Source organism: Cricetulus griseus, chromosome 4 (assembly GCF_003668045.3).
Source record: "Cricetulus griseus strain 17A/GY chromosome 4, alternate assembly CriGri-PICRH-1.0, whole genome shotgun sequence".
NCBI lineage: Eukaryota > Metazoa > Chordata > Mammalia > Rodentia > Cricetidae > Cricetulus > Cricetulus griseus.
In genome coordinates this window covers 204,852,013-204,875,664 of record NC_048597.1, presented here as the reverse complement: position 1 = coordinate 204,875,664, position 23,652 = coordinate 204,852,013, and the positions used below count along the sequence as shown (strand labels likewise).

At 38.7% G+C, this 23,652-nt stretch overlaps 1 protein-coding gene across 6 annotated transcripts in view; it reads right to left on the bottom strand.

Moving 5' to 3' along the window:
- Tfdp2 (transcription factor Dp-2) overlaps window positions 1–23,652 on the bottom strand; it is a 106,791-nt gene that overhangs the window by 39,827 nt on the left and 43,312 nt on the right. For all 6 annotated transcript variants that reach the window (XM_027410917.2, XM_027410916.2, XM_027410918.2 and 3 more), the window contains one exon: window positions 4,474–4,577. In XM_027410917.2, coding sequence (XP_027266718.1) covers window positions 4,474–4,577 — 104 coding nt within the window. The remainder of the gene's footprint in view (window positions 1–4,473; window positions 4,578–23,652) is intronic.

The window sequence follows — 23,652 nt, the reverse complement described above, 5'->3', positions numbered from 1 at the left end:
AAATAAATAAATAAATAAATAAATAAAAATCCTGAATGAGGAACAGAGGTGAAAGTTTGTTTTTTGTTTTTTTGTTTTTTTTAATTTTGGTCCCCCACCCCACTCCAGTTCTGGGGACTAAATCCAAGACTAGTACATTTGAAGTAAGTATTCTATCACTGCTCTATACTATACCCCCCAGACTAGATGATGATTAAAAGTGAAGAGAAGAGCTGGCAAACGGCTGGGTAGGAGGAGAGAACTGACGCCTGCACACTACTCTCATCTCTACACACACACCTTAGTGTGCTCGTTCATGAGCATGCACATACACACACACACACACAGAGTAAATAAATAAGCGAATAAATGCAAAAAAAAAAAAGTGACAATAACCAGCCAGGCATATGGAACATGTCTTTAATCCCAGTGAATCTGTGAAAGTTTGAGGGAAGCCTGGTCTGGAGATCCAGACTAGCCTGTCTCAAAAAAATACAATATATATATTGATTACTTATTTTGATTAATGTATATAGGTGTTTTGCTTGCATATATGGCTGTGTACAACTTGCATTCCTGGTACCCATGGAAGCCAGAAGAGGACTTCAGATCCCCTGGAACTATGGTTGAGCACTGCCATACAGATACTAGGAACTGAACTCCGTTCCTCTGGAAGAGCAGCCAGTGCTCTAAACCACTGCCATTGCTTCAGCCATCCAATTCAAATAAATTAATCAATAAAAATAAAAAAGTAAGTGACAAAAGCATCAAAGAAAACAGAAGAAGTCTGTAACTCCAACACTTGAGAGACTAAGGCAAGAGGATTCCAAGTTCAAGGCCAGCTTTGGCTACTTAGTAATGAACTACTTACTATAAGGGAGCACCAAGGAATGACTGAAACTGGGTGTTTGTCCTTCAGGCTATCTAACAAGACTCCACACTAATTACTTAATTTAAAAAAAACAAAACAAAAAAACAGAAATTTACTGCTCACTGTGATATAGGAAACAAAGAATTCTGGCTGTAACAGCAGGCAGGCTGTAGGGAATCAACAAACCCACAGAGTCACTCTCTCTCTCTCTCTCTCTCTCTCTCTCTCTCTCTCTCTCTCTCTCTCTCTCTCCCTCCCTCCCTCCCTCCCTCCCCCTCCCTGAGAATCCTAAAACCATAGGCTCCAGCATGCCTTACTTTATTCTGAGCATCTTTCCTAATCCCAATACATACATACATACATCTATCTTAAAATATCTTTAATAATGGGGCTGGAGAGAAGACTGCGGTTAAGAGCACTTACTGCTCTTCCAGGACTCGGGTTTGATTTCCAGCACCCACATGGTCACTCACAACAACCTGTTAATGTAGTTTTTTGAGGTCTCACATTCTCTTCTGACCTCCATAAGCACTGTTGGAACACAATGCACAGACAGACATGCAGGGAAAACATCCATTCACATAAAATTAAATAAATAAATAATAAATAAATAAAATACAGTATCTTTAGTAAAAATTTCCAACTCTCCTTCATAGACTGGCTAGTTCTGAAAGTCTTTTCAGTGTGGAAGCCATAAATTGAGGTTTAGCCCAAGTTAAATCCTTAAAATTCCAGGGAAACCAGGTTGCTGAGGATGGTGGCAGCATTCCCATAGCTCCCCTTAGGCATTCTAATGAGGTCTCTCTAGAGTAGCCATAACCCTGTAATAATTATCTGCCTAGTCCCTGAGGCTCCCTGAGGAATTCTTTGAAATCTAGGTAAAATCAGCATTCTGTAGCCTAGTGGAGACTGCAGTCAAGGTGTTGCTATCTGCACCCTATAAAGGCGTGTCTACTATGCCTGCATTGCACAGAGGTGCCTTAGAGCCACACACACAAAATGGTTAAAGAATAATCTTCCAGAAATTAAGGCTGTGCCAGGCACTGATTGCCAAAACCCCTAAACACATGCCTATACTCCTCTTCTTCTGCCTTTCCCTACAGCTGTGTAAGAGTCAAAAGGAAGAGGTAGCACTGGAATGCCTTCAGGTTTATTATCCTATTGTCTTAATAAACAGCACCAGGTTTTCACCCCTCCATATTCTATGCCCAGTATCAAAAGGTCATTTGGTCATATCCTTGGTGCCTTTTAACCCTTCAGATGTAAAATATGGCCAGTAGGGTGGTGTTGCATACCTATAATCACAGCACTCTGAAGGCTGAAGCAGTTGGCTGGCCAGGGCTACACTTTAGAATTCACCTCCAACCCCAACCCCTCATCAAAAAAACAAAGTGAGTCTGAAATTTTTCCAAATTCTTAAAATTCAACATATAACTCCTTCTCAAATATTACTATCAGTAAAGAGAAGTAATAAACCACCCTCAGTATGTTATACCTTATTTCACTGCTCATAAGTTCTTCCTTCTACAAAACACCAGGACTACATACACTTTAGTCAAGTTCCACCAGAAACCTTATCAGAATGTTTCCCCCAAGAACCCAGGAGGCTGAAACAGGATAACCAGGAGCTCAGAGTCATCCTTTTTAAGAAAGGAAAGGCTCTCCAAATACAGGCATACTCTAAGTGTACTATACACATAAAATATGTTTTGTTTTAGTACTTATATAATTACATTGCAAAGTATAGACTTTAGCTAAGTGTCTCATCTCATTTGTATCTACTGTAGTGGCTGAGTGGGGGGCAAATGCTTAGCAACTCTTTGAAAATCTCTCCGGAGCTACTTTCAAATGGCACAATGAATTTGAGTCTCAGTCTCTATGGGGTTTGGAGCTAGATTACATTTTTCCCCGAAATTTTACAATTATGTTTTAACTTGAGTTTTGCAGATGACTGTCTTCAACTGACTTCCTGAAACCAGTAAGAATGTTGAGATAGTTCTATCTAAACTTGAATTCAATATAGTCCACAGAGTGCTCTGTGTTACAGACAAAATTTATTGGCACTATTCTATAAATAAAAAGATATAAATACTGATAATGAAGTCTTATTCTTTAATACTTAAATATAGTCCCTTTGAGCTGATTCAGTGAGTAAAGGCATTTGTCACCAAGCCTGACAAGCTGAGTTTTGATTCAGGGAAACTACATGGAGAAAGGAGAGAACCTGTTCCTGCAAGCCATCCTCTGACTTCTACACATGCTCTGTGTGGTGTCTTGTGTTTACATGCACAGTACACATGTATACATAAAAGTAAATAAATAATTTGTTTGTTTGTTTGTTTTTTGAGACAGGGCTTCTCTGTGTAATGGTCCTGGCTGTCCTGGAACTCATTTTGTAGACCAGGCTGGCCTGAAACTCACAGAGACACATCTGCTTCTGCCTCCCAAGTGCTGGGATTAAAGGCATGCACAATCACTGCCTAGTGTAAATAAATAATTTAAAATAAAATGTTTAAGTTTAAAATTAGGTATAAGCTTTTTTTTTGTCTTTTAACAGTAGGTATTTTATATGTATGGGTATTTTTTTTGTGTACCACTTACATGCAAGTTACCATCGAGGCCAGAAGAGGTTTTTGGATCTCCTGAAACTATTATAGACAGTGTGAGTCTTATATAGATGCTGAGAATCAAACCAGGGTCCCTTTGCAAGAGCAGCTAATGCTCTTAACTGCTGAGCCATCTCTCCTGCCTTAGGAGATTCACCTGCCTCAGCTTCCTGAGAGCAGGCAGGGCTTATAGGTAGAAATCACCAAACCTGGAAACAGTAATTTAATGCAACTGTGATTATAAACAAGGTTTTCTGAGAATGCTATATATTTCAAGGTCTAGCAGAATTAATGAATGCCTTTAGAGAAACACACACTTATTTTTCATCCAGTATTTTTAGGGTTAAGAATTAAAATGGCATACTGTTGTTTCCCCAGCTACTTATCCCCCACCCTTCATCTCTATTTCCTCCCCTCTCGCCATGTCCCTCTCTTCTTCCAGACAGGGTTGCACTATGCTGTTCACTGGATTACTTGGAACTTACTAGGTGGACAGATTATACCGGAACTTGTGATGATCCTCCTGCCTCTGCCCCCCAATGCAAGTTCAAGCATGAGTGGATCAACAATGATCTCTTAATAGAAAAACTCAAATCTATAGCTCCAGCTATAAATTCAACTTAACTATAGCAGCATACACCTATAAATTCAGTTACACATTCAATTTATATAAGAATACATGGTTTCCACAAAGGAAACTTATTTTATAAGAAAACGAAAACAGAAGACAGAATACAATAGATTCAAGTTAAACAACAAGAGAAGCCTCATTAAAGGAGCAAAAACCTTAATAATACACATTAAGAAGCCATAGATTGAAGTGTTAAAATTAAGCATTAAGAGCATAAAAACTTCTATTAATATTTAATCAATTATACTCAGATAAAAATAAAACTTTTAGGGTAAATTAAAGAACTAAAATTAAAGGGAATATTTTGCCAAACATCTTCAACATAATTAGTCTATGACTTAGTCTTGCCTAAGCAAAGTGACAATAATATTTAATAGTTTTCTTACCATTTGGGGTCCAACATTCACATTTATTGGCCCTAAGGTTTTCGGTAAAATCTTTGTTGGTGAGTTGGTGCTGGAAACTGGAAATGCAACAAGTGAAATATTACCTGAAAGGATAGTAAAATAGGAAGTCAATGATCTGCAGTATCAAGTTGACTGTTGTCCAATGTTCCTAACCTTCTGCTAATTTGCAGGTGACTTTGTATGCTGTCCTGGCACTTGCTCTTTTAGACCAGGCTGGTCTCGAACTCCTTCAGATTACATATATCCTCAAACTTCCAAAGCCTGATATGCAGGTGTGGTGGTACACACTTTTCATCCCAGCACTTGGAAGACAGAGACTGGTAGATCTTTGGGAGTTCAAGGTATCTTTGGTCTACAGAATGAGTTCCAGGACAGCCAAGGCTATACTGTGAGACCTCATCTCAAAACACTGAAACCAACAAAAAGCCTGATCACATCCTTAATCTCTTTTTCTCACTTCTCAGTCCTCAGCAAACACGCATCACTCACTCCAGTAATGAAATCCACGCAAAATCACACCACATCCCCATCTGTACACTTATCTGTGCTTTCCCTCGTTACTTCTCTCTGAATTGCAATATTCTGTTTTATAAATGTAATATTTATTTGACAAGTATGAGTGTTTTTGCCAGCATGTGTGTCTATGTACCATGTTCATGTGTGGTGCCTGCAGAAGCCAGCAGAGAGTGCCAGATCTCCTAGAACTGGAGTTACAGATAGTTGTGAACCACCAAATGGGTGCTGGGAATCAAACCAGCTCAGCCACCTCTCCACTCCCCCAATTCCTATACTGACTGACTTCTTTCATCTCAGCTGCTTGCATTTTCCTCAGGGATCTCACCAATGCTTAAGGAAATAGTGTGGAATAGCTTTCCTTACTATATAAACTAATCTCAGCCTCATGCCTTAAATACACTGAAGAGTCTGATATTTCTCTGGATTAAACTGTTGAACTTAGACTTGTATCTTGCTTAGTTTGTAAACATGACACAATTTTGAGCCATCTGAGAAGAGGAATCTCAATTGAGAAAATGTCTCCATAAGACTGACCTGTAAGCAAGCCTCTAGAGCACTCTCTTGATTATTTACAAACGCCGAAGCATCCAACCCACTGGGGGGACTGGGTTGTATAATAAAGCAGACTAACAAAGCCAAGGAGACCAAGCCAGTAAGCAGCATTCCTCCATGGTCTCTGCTTCAGTTACAGGTTCTTGCCTTCAGCTCCTGTACTGACTTCCCCTCATGATGGACTGTGACTGTACATGTAAGCTAAAATAACCCCTTTTTTCCTCAAGCTGATCTTGGCCATGGCCTTTATCATAGCAATAGAAAACAAACTAAGATAATTCACACGGCCAGCTGTCTCCTTATAGCTCTATTTTGATGCTGAAAAGTATCCAAACTTAACCTATTTAAAAAGCTAACTGCTCCAGCCTTTAATCCCAGCACTTGGGAGGCAGAGACAGGTGGATTTCTGTGAATTCGAGGCCAGCTGGGTCTCAAATGAGTTCCAGGACAGGCTACAAAGAAACCCTGTCTCAAAAAAAGAAAAGAAAAGAAAGAAAAAAAGAAAAAAGAAAATAAAAAGCTAACTGCTGAATATTCCCACCCCATCCAGAAAATGTTATCTTCCATCTCAATGTCTATTCTTCAACTGTCCAGATTTAAAAAGAAAATCACTGTTGATTCCTCCCCCACAACCCATACTTAAGCCACTGTCTATTAGCACTTCATAATTTATTATACTTCATTGTTCATACAGAATATGATGATATATATGTGTGCTTATATAACTAGCACCTGTCTGTCTATCATTTTCCAGGGGATAGGATATCCTCTGGCCTTTATGGGTACAGTATTCACACACATGTGCCACAGAGATGTCTACATATACACATTATTTTACATAATAACCCATATGTATAACAACAATGATAAAGGAAAAATACAAAGGAACTCAGCACTAAAAAGCTGAGGTGGGAGGATTGGTAAAATTTCAACACCAGCATTGGCTACATAGTGACTTTCAGGTCAAAATGGGCTAAACAGCAAGTTCTTCTGTCTCTAAATAAAGGAATAAAACTTCAACGTAATACAAAGGATGAACATGCAAGGTGATTTAGCAGTGCATACAACCAAGTTTGACCAGCCAAGCTCTATCCCAGGAAGAAAACGGTGGAAGGAAAGAACAGATTCTTGCAAATTGTACTAACTTCTACATGTACACCATGGTGTGATGCGTGTGTGCATAAATGTTAAAAAATGTAAACCTACATCATTAAAAGGCTGGACCTAATAGTGGAATCTCAGCACTCAAAGAGGTGGAGGAAGGAAAATTAGGAGTGTAAGGCCCTCCTCAGCTACAGAGGGAACTCAAACCAACCAACAAGATAAAAGCTATATAATTATTAAAAATTATTCCTGTCTTCCTACTAGTTATTAGTCACATATTGATAGGACACCTTCAAATATTTAGGTAATAAGATTATTCTGTTATGCTTCCAACCAATGTTTTTTCCAGTGATAGTTTTTGTATTTTTGTTTTCTTTTCAGACAGGATCTCATTTTGTAGTTTAGTCTATCCTGAAACAATGTAGCTCAGGCTGGCCTCAACCTCCCAGCAATCCTTCTGCCTCAGTCCAGTAAGTGATAGAATTACAAGGCATTAGCCACCAGGTCTGGTTTTTTTCTTTTCTTTTCTTTTTGACCTGTCTTGCCTTAGCTACCAGTAATTCTACTGCCTTTGCTTCCCCATGCACTGGAATTACAGGTATGAGCCACCATACCTGGTAGGTTTTGTTTTTATATATAATTCTCCACATATGCCTTTGGATGTAATAAACTTTATAAATCTTTTCCCTTAAAAATTTTAATAGGGGACCAGGCAGTGGTGGTACACACCTTTAATGCCAGCACTTGGGAGGTAGAGGCAGGTGGATCTCTGAGTTCGAAGCCAGCCTGATCTACAGAGTGAGTTACAGGACAGCCAAGGCTACACAGAGATACCCTGTGGCAAAACAACAAAAACAAAAATGTAATATGAAAATGGGAGGTCAAAGTAATGTTGATTTACTTTTGTTCTCCAATCTGAAGTACACATCACATGTGGGTAAACAGATGGAGGAACAGACAGACAGAAGGTCATAGTTTACTTATTTTAACAAGTTGTATTTCCAATTGTAGACTATAGTTATCACTAGTATACACAGGAAGGTTAATTTAGAACCACAAGGTACACCTTTAACCTTCTTTTTTAATATTTTAAACATTCACCCTCAGAACACTTGTCTCACCTACAATTCTACTCTACATATTTTTTTCCCACTGATTCTTTATATTTGGTTTAAAGCATGATTATATTCTTTTTCTATTATCTTATTCATCTTGGAAACATTTAATTCCTAATTGTCTTATGTCTCTTCCATTCAACCTAATTAGTACTTATTTTTGTTACAAAATAATTCTGAACAAATAATTTAATAACTTTACTATAAATCCTCAAGCAGGGCTGGAGAGATGGCTCAGAGGTTAAGAGCACCAACTGCTCTTCCATACGTCCCTAGTTCAATTCCCAGCAACCATATGGTGGCTCATAAATCCTCAAGCAACCTGGTTCATCCAATTCTTTATAACCATCCTTCCCAATTATGTCCAGTTACACTATGCACTACAAGGAGAGGTAGAATAAAGTTCTCATTCAAAATGCATATCAGAAAAAACAAAAACAAACAGTCAGGCAGTGGTGGTGCATGCCTTTAATCCTAGGACTCAGAAGGTAGATCTCTGTGAGTTGGAGGTCAGCCTGGTCTACACAGAGAGTTCCAGGATAGCCAGAGCTACACAGAGATACCCTGTCTTGAAAAACCAAAACAAAAACATTTCAGGGGTCCACTGGACATCTAATGAACCAGAAACTAAATAGAAATGCATGTTTTTAAAATTGCTTCGGCTGACTCTTGTAATCAGGGAACATTGGGAAGAACTCCTTTATGCCTGCAACCCCTTCTGTGTTCCATTTCAAATTGAGAAACGAGTTTTTTTAACTGAAGTGTCTCTGTCACATTGAATTTACCTTATAAAAAAGAAAGTGCCTGGCAATTCATCTCTTTGTACATGTTCTAATTTCTTAAAGTTTAGCCCATTTTAACCACTATGTTTAATTCTGTCACCCTCACTGACACACCCACCAGATGGCAAATAAGCTTTGTTTGTAGGCCTCATAAAATGAGCAGAAAGCAGCATATTTTATCTCAGACGAGCAGCCACAGGGTGGCTGTAGTAGATGGAGGCGGCTGGGTGTGACCTCAGGGATCAGAATTTATGACTGAAAAATAATAAATAGTACTTAATTGTAAATAATTCTCATGAAGCTTATTAATTCCTCAGATGGCATTCACACTGTGATAACAAATCATTTTTAATTTACATTCAAGTAAGATATTTTTCTACTACTTATAAAAGTTAACAGTGATTACAAATAGATCTTAAATTAAAAAGTTGGGCTCTGATGATTTTACAACTTTAGGACATAAGCACAAACAAAACAAGGATCATCCATGAATTAAGAGTCACAAGACTTGTTCTTTTCCTTTGAAATAAAAAAGGGATCACTGTGTTCTATAACATCATACTAAGTAGATCACTCAAACTGCTGTAAGTTATTCCTGTTGTCATTTGACAAGAAAATCCACTCCAGGAATATCACTGAAGCTTCCTACATTAACACTTCTCTTTTTGTTTTTTTGAGGGGGGGGGCTTCAAGACAAGATTTCTATGTATAGCCCTGACTGTCCTGGAATTTGAATTGGAGACCAGGATGGCCTCAAACTCATAGAGATCCACCTGTCCTTGACTCCTGAGTGCTGGGATTAAAAACGTGCACCACCAGAGGCTGGCATCATTTTACATACATTTTACATTTATTTATTTATTTATTTATTTATTTATTTATTTATTTATTTGTGTGGCATAAGCATGGAAGTTAGAGGACCACTTGCAGTTCATTCCTTCTACCCCATCGGTTCTTTAGAGTAAATCTTAGGTCATCAGAATTGGTGGTAAACATCTTTACACACACAGCCTTTCTGTCAGTCCCATACTTTTAGAAGACAACAAAAAGCTAAAAATCTTATGGTTATATTATCTACTTCAAAAAAAACTTACTCACACCTATGCCTGGTGAGAAAGGCCTACTAGTGAAGCTAAGTCTAGAGGATTGAAAATTCCAGAGCACTTAATGGGACCCTTTCTCAAAAGTAAGAGACACCAGCAAGATAGTTCAGAGAATTGAAATGCCTGCTGCCAAGCATGCCAAACTGATTTTGATCCCTGAAAATCACACTTTCCTCAAACCTCCACACATGTGCAATAGCATGCTTATTTACTATGTTCATGCAGAAACATACAAGCATGTACCAACACCCCCAGCTCAAAACAATCTTTTTATTCTTCCCTGAAGTGGAAAAAAAAAAAAAAAAAAAGGCTGGGGGTGCAGCTCAATGTTTGCAGTGCTTGACTGAATATACAAGGCCCCAGATTAAAGGGGGAAAAAAAGAACCCACCATATCTATTAAAAGACATTCTGGGGTTTAACATTCCCATAATCCAACTGTAACTCTAGCATGTAGAAGGCTGAAGCAGGATCATGACTTTGAGAGCAGCCTTGAGGATACAGCAAGTTCCAGGCCAAAATGACTTGCATACTTTCATTAAAAGTTTTAGGGGGTGTGTGTGGAGAGATGGCTCATAGGATAACAGCACTTCCTGCTCTTCCAGAGATCCTAAGTTCAATTCCCAGCAACCACCTGGTGGCTCACAACCATCTGTAATGAGATCTGGTTCCCTCTCTGGCTTGCAGATATACATGTAGGCCTAACACTGTATACTTAAAAAAGAAAAACAAAAAAATTCTATCTTGGGCTCAGCGGTTAAGAGAAGTGGCTGTTTTTCCAGAGGTTCTGAGTTCAATTTCCTGCACTCACAGAAAAGCTGACAACTATTTATAATGAGATCCAATGCCCTCTTCTGGAGTGCAGACAAAGCACCTATATACATAAAATCCTTTACATAGTTCTAACTCCCAAATCCTTACCTGATAATTTATACACTGTTAACAATTGATAACAAAAGAAATGTTTTTGGTTTTGTTTTGTTTTTTTTTTCAGTGACATATTCACTTTGTAAGATCCACATGTAAACTCTCACTTATGCTTCTGTGGACAACCCTAATGAAACTCATTGGGTCATACACATAAGATAGGTGAAGGAGTAGAAGGTGGGTTAGTTGAAAAGAAGAAGGGAATTAAAAGCAGCAGTGGATTTGGAGCTTCATAAATCTGCCAGATTTTCACCACAAATGAGTGATTTACCCAAACCAAAGTTCTGTGCTGTTAGTTTCCACATTTAGAGCTCACATAAGAATTTACTTGAGGCCGGGCGTTGGTGGCACACGCCTTTAATCCCAGCACTCGGGAAGCAGAGGCAGGCGGATCTCTGTGAGTTCGAGACCAGCCTGGTATACAAGAGCTCGTTCCAGGATAGGCTCCAAAGCCACAGAGAAACCCTGTCTCGAAAAAAAAAAAAAAAAAGTTTTTATATAGAGTATATATAGATATACTATAGATATACTCTCTCTATATATAGGATATATATATATATATATATATATATATATCCATCACATATAGATTGATGATAGATAGATATCCTATGTAGTATGAAAGTAAATGTGGGCCAGTGAGATGGCTCAGCAAGTAAAAATATTTGCCACACAAGTGTGACAGCTGAGTTTAATCCCAGGAATCCACATAAAGGTAGAAGGAAAGAAATGATTCCACAAGCTTCTCTGAACAATATATATATGGTGGCATGTATACATCCACATATCACATGCACATACATTATATGCTGAACATATAGTAATTGTGTAATTTACTTTTATGGCAATGCCAGGTGTTCATCTTAAGAAAATCCAACTGATTTGCTTTCTATTTCTTAGTTTATAAGTCTTAATTTGAAGTGTCAAAATCTCACCAATTTCTGTACTGGTGTTTATTGCTTTCCTCATTATATAATATGATGTCCTGCCTACATTTACAATAGCAAATGCCCCTGATAGCTGATACCTGCAATCTATAATGCTATTACAGTTATATATTCTATACAGGGCCAAATACTTTTTTAAAGGTTGACTAGTCCATTGAAATTTATATTCCTTAGTCAAGACCGTTATTGTTTTTCCTTTAAAGATCAATTTTAGAATCCTTTTTTTTTTTTTTTTTTTTTTTTTTTTAAGTTTCTCGAGTCAAGGTCTCTCTTTGTAACTGCTGTAGCTGTCCTGGAACTCACTATGGAGACCCTTGAACTCATGGAGATCTGCCTGTTTCTGCCTTAGCTGGGATTAAAGGTGTGTGCCACCACCATGGGGTAGAATTTTAATTAGAGCATGGTAAACTTCAAAATGTTTCAACTTTGTTATCCTTATTTGAAGAAAACCTTCAAGGAAACCTACAGATCCTAGACAAAATGAGAACATTTTAGTATTTTCTTTAACATTAGAATCATTTCCAGTCTTCTTAAACCAATTACATATTTAGAAACTACATAATATTTGATGAATGCACAAATTTCAAAAATGTAGCTGAAGAATTTGACTATTAAATATTACTACAAATTCTATAGAGTAAGATATGGAAAGTAATAAATGTCTAACATAGAAGATCTGGTGCTGGGGCCAGAGAGGTGCTTTAGAGATTAAGAGTCCTAGCTGCTTTTTTGAAGTTCCAGGGGATCTGATGCCCTCCTTCTGGTCTGCATGGCACTAGGAACGCAAGTGATCACCAGGAATGCCTGTAGGTAAAACACCTACACATGAAAATTGCTTAGCACCAATTTTCAAAGGCTAAGTTTGCCTGGTATGGGTGGCACATACCTTTATTTATTTGTTTGTTTGTTTTGTTTTGTTTTCCAAGACAGGGTTTTTCTGTGGCTTTGGAGGCTGTCTTGGAACTAGCTATTGTAGACCAGGCTGGTCTCAAACTCACAGGGCACATACCTTCAATTACAGCACTCTGCAAGCAGAAAGCAGACAGATCTCTATGAGTTCATGGACAGTTTCATCTACAGAATGAGTTCCAGGAGAGTCACAAGGGGCCCAAAATACGCATAGCTCAGTGGGCAAAGTATTTCTCAAACCCAACAACCTGACTGAGTTCAACCTCAGGACCCAGGATCCCATGTAAAAGTGGGGGAAAAGAACTGACTCCACATGTGTTACGGCACTCATGGCATGTCACACTAACAACAATAAATTTTTTAAGAAAAGTATAAAGGTAGCCAGGCGGTGGTGGCACATGCCTTTAATCTCAGCATTCAGGAGGCAGAGACAGGCAGATCTCTGTGAGTTCAAGGCCAGCCTGGTCTACAAGAGCTAGTTCCAGGACAGCCTCCAAAGCCACAGAGAAACCCTGCCTCAAAAATCGTGTCTCCCCCACCCCCAGCACTCCCCCCAAAAAGCATAAAGGCCAAGGATACAGCTCAATGGAAGCATGCTCTCCTAGATACAATTACTCCATACTACCAAAACCAAAAGACTCCATAAAGTTAGGTGAGAGTGTGGCTTATTCATATCATCTTAGCACTCTGGGGACAGAAGCAGAAGGATCAAAAGTTCTAGGCCAGGCCCAGCATGGCAGCTTACAACTTTAAAACCAGCACATGTGGGCAGAGGGAGGTAGATCTCTCTGAGTTTCAAGCCAGTCAGAGCTACATAGTGAGATCCTGTATACTGTCCCCTACCCCAAAATAGTTCTAACAATCTAAGGTACACAAGACCCTATAGCTCCTCCCACCCCCAAAAGAATAACTGTAACATGTATAAGTGCAAATGACACAAGAGCACAGAACGCCTTTTGTGTGCTACTTATAAATGGAATGGTTTTTACTTTACTCATAATGAATTTGATAAATACAGAACTTCTAAAAATTACATGACTACCTTCATTATGTTTATATTATCTTCCTTCCTGCTCTTTCCAGCAAATAAACATCACCCTTTTTCCATGAGCAACCAATCTAAGCTTGTGATTCATAGACAAACTGAAACATATCACTTCAATTACACCCAAAACATTTCTCTCACATTTTCCATTCAGAAAGTCTTTGGAATAAGTCTCATGCTTCTTACAGAATAACCTATCAACACAGATAACTGATGTTTCGTATTTCATTTTAAGCCTTTGCACCTATTGTGCATTACAAACTTTTGCAACTAAGCATTTCCTATATATTTTATTTGACTTTAGGTTTTCTGTAATTTAAATGCTCTAAATTAACTTTGTTTTCATTATACAATATTTGACGTTTCTTTAAAACAGCCTCCTTAACAAAAAACTGCACTCATTTTTGTTATGCTGATTCTGAAATCCTGACTATAAAGGATGAATTTTAAATAAATTATAAATGATAAATGGCTGTTTTATTTATTCACCATTTAGGTCGGATTTATGACCACCCCCCTCTCTCCTCATTTCAGCTACTGTTGAATTTTGAATGAAACGACTTCAATTGTAACAGAAGAAACATCTGTTGCTTTTTTTCTTCATCAGGGCTTTCCTAACTGAAAGAAAGGCTCTCTGCCCCTCTCCAACTCCCCCTCCCTACCCATTCTAAGTTCCTTAAACTTTTTTCCTTAAACTTGTTGGAAGTACATGATTTTAAACATTGCCATATCCATTAAAATACTATAGCTTACAAAAAACATTTATTTTCTTATTAAAGTAAAAAGAATGACATTAATAAAACAACCAGAAGATATGTGCTTCACTGAATATAAATTGTAACCACAATGCAGACTTCAAGGGTATACTTGAAATGATCAACTCAATCAAGCTGTTACACATTCCTGGCTCACTAAGAATTGTTTAGGGATAAGATTTTCTTCACAGTATCCAGATTCTGTATAGTATCTTGCATGCTATATTTTCTTTGCCAATCCAAAGCTAACATAATGGCAGTCACTACCCCAAGAGGCAGACACCAAATGGTGCCACCCACTCTCACACTGTGCCTCATAATAAACCATCAAGCAGTGGAATGCACCGGCTCCTTTCTGAGCAAACAATGCCGGAGCTTCATTAGAATACAGCTGACATTTTCAAAGCACAAATACTTTTAAGAAAATTGTACTGGGGGGAAAAGGGAACAAAATAACTACAAAGGCTGAAATTTTTTTTCATGTGCAGGTTGATTTCTAGAGATTTGGTTGAAGCATACTTGGTTGCTGACAATTTAAAAGTTTTCATAAACAGAAAAATATTTAATAAGGGCAATTCTTATTTTATTTACTGGAAAAAAAAATGAAAGTAAAAAACTACCACTAGAATTGCTTCCACGAGGAATAACCATGAAGTACCTTTTAAATGACTGATATCTTCAACTGCTTCTTTAACTTTTAAATGGAAAAAATGAATTCCAGAATTATTTCTGCATTTCAATATTTATATAAATAGCTGAGGATAAACTAGGCTAACTCTACCCCTCCCCCATCCCCTACCCCCATGCTCTGTAGTTTTTCTATCTGTAACCAGCAAGGACGTCTTGAAATCAGCATGTTCCTGGCTACTTTTCTATTTAGCATGGCAGCTGCTTCACAAATACAAACATCGTAAAAACTCACCCGGCTGTGAGAAACAAACTGATCTCTCTTACCTGGTCTAAGGAAGCATGCCTCTCACTGCAGTACCAACAACACTCTACAGTCTTTGTTACCATTCAGTGGAAACTTGAGACTGTGTCAGACGTAAGCAATCGAGCTCAGACAAGCTCAATTTAAAATACTTCTCAATAAAACTAAAAAGATGCTCAAGAAAACCGGTCAAGTGGCTTAAACAGACATGAGTGACTGCACAGTAACAAAGACACATCCAAAGAAACTCAAAACACAGGTGCTGAGAAAAGGGCTTTTCTGTATAGAGCCTGGCTTTCTTGCTAAATTACAAAGGCTTTTTGAAAAAAATTTTTTTAAAAAAGCTTAAAGGTAGAAGATGATAAAATACCTAAGTACAAGCTATCATTTTTTCTAAATATCTTTTGAATTTTAAGTAGTTTAAAAAATAAAATTAACTTACTCACAAGACCTGCATAATTCGAATTATACATGTCTGACTATCTGCTGGCTCCAAAGCAGTCAGTCACAAAGCAGAAGACCTTAACGCATTTTGAAAGCAGAGCAAATTCACCATGAATTTCGGAGAGAAAAAGAAGGAGAAACTTGAAAAACTGCTTGAAGCCTTCTGAGCCTGTAGAAACTGTCCAGCCCTTGTGGGAGGGAAAAAAGTCCTTGTCCTGCCCCCTGAGATAGGCCATGCTTCAACGCCAAAGTGAACGACAGGCCCGCTTCTGATACCAACAAAGAGCAGCTCAGTTGTGCTCTATTTTCCCTCCCACTTTCCCACACAGTTAGAAGCCTTAAACTTTTTGGGTTAGTTTTTTTATACCTAGGTTAAGTACCTTTCTCCATTTTCTCAAGAGAGCACCCAATTATGTTGTCCTAGTTTTTTAATGATTAATTAAAATTACATACCTAATCATCTTATTCTATTTTCCTACACAGAAAATTAAACAGATGACCTTTTAAGTTTATGTCCAAGTCTACAATTTGAAAGAATAGATAAATAGAAGATTAACATCAATATCCATATGCTTTTGCTGCAAAAACATCACAAATAAGGCAATGGAAATAAAATTTCCAACTGGATAGATATAAAAAAGTTTACTAAAGCATATATATCTTTAAGTAAATTTAAAATAACAAGCACTTCCACCAATACTTATTTACTAAATATTGGTCATAAGCCAAGTACTATTTTGGGGCCTGGGGATACAGTAGTACTGAAGACAACAGACAAAAGCCAAACAAAAATCCCTGCCTTCAGTGGCCTTATTAGTGTCTCATCTATCAGCGCCACGTGCGTACCACCACACACAATGACAGAGGTACCTTTCCTTCTCTGATCAGACACCACCTACAGTGGAAAAATTCCCCTTTGAAACAAGGTTTCTGGTTTGCTTGAATTTTGTGCTTTGCTTTTTTTAGTACTGTATCCTCAGAATCTTAAACAGTACCTGTCTGACATTCTAATAATGACTGAAAGAGTCCACATGATTTTTCTCACTCAAAACTTTTCTTTTGCTAACACATATTACACTAACATGCACACAGACATACACCAACAATGATATAATATGGGATATGAATGAAATTGGTTAATAAACTTTAAAATTGAAAATACAACTTATAGGACCCCGAATCTTTTCATGTTGTTATGTCTTAAAGCACCAACGGTGAGACTACTGTATTTGAGCAATCTATTAAAATTCAACAAACTGGGATCCAAGTTTGGTTCCCAAGCTCAGTTTCCAGCATATATGTTGGGTTGCTCACAACTGCAATAACTCTAGCTCCAGGGAATACGACACCTTCCTTCTGGCCTCCATGATCTCACACACACACACACACACACACACACACACACACACACACACACACACACACACACACACACACGCACGCAAAAAAAAATTAATTAGCTAAGTTCATATGGCAAGTCAGAGTTCAAAAAAATTCTGAATAACAAAAGAAAGATGGAAAATACACTGAATCCAGTCAATTTTTATATTAAAATATTTGGGCTGTAGAGATAGCTCATCAGTTAAGAACTGGCTGTTCTTTCAGAGGACTAGGGTTCAACTCCCAGCACTGACATGGCAGCTCACAACCACCTGTAACATCAGTGCCAGGTAAGCGGACCTCTACAGACACAGATGGTACACAAAATTGCATGTGGACAAAACACTCATACATGTTAAAAAAATTAAATCCTTTGTTTAAAACACTGGAAGTAGTTTTCAACTCCTCATATTTTGTATTATCCTTGATCATCTTAGCAGAGGATATTTCTGCAAGAGAAACTAGGTACAAATCTCTATAACCTGTCAGATCAGCTAGAGGGTTCACCTATGTCACTAGAGACTGGAATATCTGGGGAGTAGATGAGGTCATACCTACTTTATAGTTTCAAAGCAAAGGGAAATTAGATTCACATCTACTCACCATACTTCTCAACCCATTCCTCTCTTTCATTCCTCTCTTTACCCAAGGTTGGACATTGTTAGCAAGTTCAAACACAAGTTACCTTGTATATATTTTAACAATAAGCCTAATAGCAGCCCAAAGACAGGTCAAGCAATGAACCAAAGATCCCACTGTTCTTGCAGCAGGAGCACATTTCCTTCCTAATCAGCATTCATTCTTAGGTCAACAAATGCAAACTGAGAACCTGTTACCTATCAGTCACCAAACCAGACAGCAAATCAACCTGGCATCCGTGAACTCCACATACATCACCTTCAATCCACTTCTGTTCCATGATGTTTCCATTTTGCTGTTTACTCTCCTTCCCTGTTGGCATTCTTCAGTCAACTGTCTGATCTCACCTTGGGCCTTCAATCTACTGCACTCCCTTGTCTCTTAGCAGGCAGAATAATTGTTACCTTCTGTGCTCCTTTACAGGAGTATGACACAGTGTAGGGAACTGCATAGGATTTTCCACTGTCATAATAAAAATCATCTTTGGAGGGCCAGCAAGATGACTCAATGGGTAAAGGCACCTGCCACCAAACCTAATGACCTGTGTTGAATCCCCAGGATCCAAATGATAAGGAGAAAACTGACCCCCACAAGTTGTCCTCCAACCTCTACATTCACACACACCCATACACACCCAATATATTTCAAAAGTTTTTAAAGCATCCTCTAAAACAATTTCTTCTTAATCTTTATATATAAATTCTATTTAGGGGGTTGTAGAGATGGCTAGGCAGTTAAGATCTAATCTGAACCAGTATTAGACCTAAGCAAAGGATCCCTGAAACCATTTGAATGAATAAATATTGATTTCTTAAAATGTCACATATTAAAAAGTTTACCTTTGTTGTTCCATGTCCTATTTTTAGAATAGGCATTCTCCAAGGTTCTATCATTGATGTTTGCTAAAGTCTAGATCTATATTATCCCTTAAAGGCCTTTAAATATGTTAAAAGCTTTGGTCCTAGCAGGGCGTAGTGGCACATGACTTTAGTCCCCACACTTGGAAGGCAGAGGTAGGTGCATCTGAGTGAGTTTGAGGCCAACCTGATTTACACAGTGAGTTTCAAGACAGCCAAGACTACATACACAGACCATGTACAAGAAGAAGGAAGAAGGAAGAAAAAAGAAGGAAGAAGGAAGAAGAACAAGAAGTAGTAGTAGTAGTAGTAGTAGTAGTAGTAGCAGTAGCAGTAGTAGTGGTAGTATTTGGGTCCTCAGCCAATAATCCTGTTGGGAGGTAGCAGAAACTTTTAGATATAGGGTCTAATAAGACATGCCTTTAATGGTTTTGGAAATGTGAAACCATGAAGGCTAGGTTCCCAACCATGAGGTAAATGGGCTTTCTCTGCTAGGTACTTCTGCCATGATGTACTACACCACTACTGGTCCAAAGCAATGGGGCCTATAAATTATAAACTAAAACTTCTAAAATGATGAGTCAAAACAAACTTTTCTTCTCTTTAAGTTGATTTGCCTCTGACATTTGTTACAGTAACAAAGTGGTAACACAATGAATGCTGTTTCCTTAAGAATGTATACTCCTCTTCTGTAGGGCATTTACCACCTTTACATAGATAATTACTAAAATTCTTTTTCTTTCGCCAGGTGTTGGTGGCACACACCTTTGATCCCAGCACTCGGGAGGCAAAGGCAGGCGGATCTCTGTGAGTTCAAGGCCAGCTTGGTCTCCAGAGTGAGTGCCAGGATAGGTTCCAAAGCTACACAGAGAAACCCTGTCTCAAAAACCAAAAAAGAATATTCTTTTTCTTTCTTTCTTTCTCTCTTTCTGTCTTTCTTTTTTTCTTTTTCTTTTTCTTTTTTTTTTTTTTTTTAAGGTTTTTCAAGACAAGGTTTCTCTGTGTAACAGCCCTGGCTGACCTGGAACTTGCTTTGCATATCAGGCTGGACTTAACCTCACATATATCCACCTGCCTCTGCCTCCCAAGTGCTGAGATTAAAGGTGCTGCAACTACAAAAATTCTTAATGGTTGTCCTGTGCTTTTTCATTCTTCTCTAAACTCTAGTTAGATCAGCACTGTATGATGGTGCATGTACATAATCCTAGTACTGGAGGAACAAGGAGGAGAATCAGAAGTTCAAAGTCATCTTCAGCTACTCAATGAGTTCCAGGCTAGCCTGGCATACACTTGGAATCAAAAACAAAATAAAGCAAATGAAAAATGTTTTAAGTTTACAATTTATATTGAGCCAGATTCATTGCAATCCTGAACAGTATACAAGACATACCAGCTACTCTCAAACATCTTAACTTCCTGCACAATAGTCTGACCAGAGGTTTTACTTTATCAGCTGTAATCCTATGCGAGGCACCCCAGGAACCACCCTCCTGACTCATCTAAGTTCCTCAGCAACACCTTGAAACTTTAGAAGCCACCAAAACGGTATATATGGCTCCTGCAAGGACATTTAGGGGAGATTCTCCCTTGAGAAGTCCACACCCACACTTGCTTGTGTCTCATGCTTCCCCTAAGTACCTTTTTATTACCCCTGTGCATGTGCGCAATATATGCATAACACATGTATGTGCATATATGTGTGTGTATACATACATACCTACATACTTATTTATTCATTTAAAATCTTCCTTAGACTCCAACTCTCTTCGTACCAACTCATTCAGAAATTCTGTAACATGAAAGACAAGAATGTCCACTTCATCTAAGTGGAGATCTCAGAAAAGAATTCGGTAGGCTGCTGCAGGCAGAAGCATGGAGCAGTCAACAGCCTGCGTCCCATTATCCATGACAATGGCAGAAACTTGTGCAAGAATAAAGAGTCACATAGTAAGCCATGAAGCCAGAGACGGTCAGGGTTCACTCTCATAAGAACATACTTTAGGAGAGCACATTACCTCCGGGTAAAATTGGGGCAGCACTGCCAATGATCTAAGGATCTCTCATTAGACTTTTAAAGGTCTGCCTTTGAAGCTGAGCAGCAGTATGGCACATGTTTAATCCCAGCATTCTGGAGGCAGAGGCAGGTGAATCTCTGTGAGTTCAAAGCCAGCCTGGTCTGCAGAATGACTTCCAGGACAGCCAGGACTGTTACACAGCCCTGTCTCCAAAAAAAAAAAAAAATTCTTCCATTGCCACAGTTAGGAATAAGATTTTAACACATGACCCGCAACCCCCCCCCATTTTATTTTAAGATTTATTTTATTTAGTGCTGGAGAGATGGCTCAGAGGTTAAGAGCACTGGCTGCTCTTCCAGAGGTCCTGAGTTCAATTCCCAGCAACCACATGGTGGCTCACAGCCATCTATAGTGAGATCTGATGCCTTTTTCTGGCATAAAGGCATACATGAAGATAGAGCAGTCACACATTAAATAAATAAATAATCTTTAAAAAAAGATTTATCTTATTTTATGAGCATGAGTGTGATGGGGGAGTTTCTTCTGTGTATATGTTTATCTTATTGGTTGTTGAATAAAGTACTATTGGCCAATGAGGAAGCAAGTTAGGCGGGACTAGGAGTCGAGGATTCTGGGAAATGTAGTAAGAAGTCTTGTGATCCAGGCAGGAAGTGACATAGCAGGCCAACTCAGAATATAAGCAAGAAATCACTCTCTTGCTCTTCTTCTTCCTCCTGCTCTCTTCTCTATGGAGCTGCCATGTGATTCTGGGAAGAGGACGCCAGCTGAAGGTGTCTTCAATAAGATAAGTCTTGTAAAATACATGAATTTATGATAATTCAGACTGAGCTAGCATATAAGAAATCCTAATCAATTGGCCAGCAGCATTGTAAACTAATATAAGACTCTGTGTTATTCTGGGCACCCACGTGACAGCAGGGCTCGGGTGCATGGAGTAAAGATTTATCCTTACAATGGGTGTTTTGCCTGTATGTGTGTTTATCTGTGCAGCATGTGTATTCAGTATCCATGGGAAACAGAAAAGGGCATTGAATCCCCTGAACTCATGCAAAGACTTTTGCTTTAAATTTTATTCTAGTACTCGTGTGAGCATGTGTGCCGGAGGACAACCTTCAGACCTGAATTCTCTCCTTCAGGGACTAAACTCTATTACCAGGCACTTGTAGGAAGTACTTTTTACCCACTGAAGCATCTCACAGGCCCCTAAAAGATGAATCTTTGAAGAAGAAACAAAATCCATTTTTTGGTAACACTATAGCAAAAAGCTTTCTGGGTTTTTATTATATAGGACTTTACTATAGTTTAGATATGATTGTGTTCACAAAATGTTCATGAGCTGAAAGATGGTTCCTAGTGTGGCACTGCAAGGAAGTAGCAGGATATTTAAGGGATAGAAACTTTCAGAGATGACTCATGACTACATCAGTGCTGGTCTCAAAGAATAGTTAGGTCTTAATTCCTGTGTGAGTGAACCTTTATAAAAAGATGACCCTTGACTCTCCCCAACCCCCTTCCCTCCCTTCATATTTTCACTCTCTCCCTCTTTCATCTTCCCTGTCATGTTACCATTCTACTCTACTGTGATTGCAGATGGAAGGCCCTTACCAAAAGTCCAACTTGATTTTATACTTGTAGCCTCCAAAACTGTGACCTAAATACATATCTTTAAACTTTTATTTGTTGGTTGGTTGGTTTTCCTGAGACAGGTTTTCTCTATGTAGCCTGGATCTCCTGGAACTCACTCTGTAGACCAGGCTGGCCTCAAACTCACAGAGATCCTCCTGCCTTTGCCTTCCGAGGATTAAAGTGTGTGCCACTACTGCCTGGCATACATCTCTTAATTTTATTAAATATTTAGATATCTTGTTAAAGCAACATGAACTAAAACAGACCTGAAAAAAATGCATACTGTGCTCACTGATTTTTTTGGCCTCTTCCTACTAGTGGTCTTTTTACAAATGGAAATACACTATTGCCTTTAGAAAACTGTGTCACCAAGGGGGAAGTACAGGTAATTAGAAGGACAGAGGAGAAAAGGAGCTCCAGATGCTTTAGACAAGACTTTGCAACACAGGGAGCAGCTGCAAGTAGCTAACAGGAAGAGCCAAACTTCCTTAAATTTGCAAATATGATACCTTGTCCCTTATATTCTGTCTCCAGGTCTTTAGTTTGATTAAATGAAAATTTCTTGTGATACATGGCCTCTTTGTTTTGTTTGTTTGTCTGTTTGTGACATGGTCTTTGTAAACCAGGCTTGCCTTAAACTCTCAGAGATCCACTTGCTTCTGCTGCAGTGCAGTGGTGTGAGCCACCCCAGCCTTACCCTGATGTCTGTTGTTATAGCCAGTTTAGACTTGAAGTGATTTTCTTGCCTTTTCCTTCCAAGCTCTAGAATTTCAGGTAGGAGTCACCACACTGTGTAGGCTTCCTCTTTTTCCTTTTCCTTCCCACCACTCCTCCACCCCCACAGTGCCACACACAGAGACCAGGGTAGCCTTAAACTCATTATATAGCCTAGGATGACATTGAACCCCATATCTTCCTGAATCCACTACCCAAGAACCAGGATTATAGGTGTGCCACACCACATCTGCTCCTAAAATGTGCTTTAAAAGTCTTTCTAAAATGTCAGTAGATGAAATGGGGATGTTACTCACTTACTTGATAAAGTGCTTGTCTATAGACCAGGTGTGATAGAATACAACTTTGATCCCAACATTCCAGTTGAGAAGTGGAGGCAGGAGGAACAGGAGTCAAGGTCATTCTCAACTACACAGTGAATTGAAGACAGCCCCCCAAAATTAAAATAAGATTAAAAATTCAAAGAGACAGGTGCATCACTGTGAGTTCAAGGTCAGCCTGGCCTACAAAGCTATACAGAGAAACCCTGTCTCGAAAAACCAAACAAACAAAAAACCACCTCAAAAGAGCAGCTAGGTGGTGGTGGCACACACCTTAATTTTAGCACTCAGGAAGGGGAGGCAGAGGCAGGATGAGGATCCTGGTGAGTTTGAGGTCAACCAGTTCCAAGTTCCAGGACAGCCAAGACTACACAGAGAAACCCTGTCTTGGGGAAAAACAGACAAACAACCTCAAAATAGCTAGAATAACTAAGACA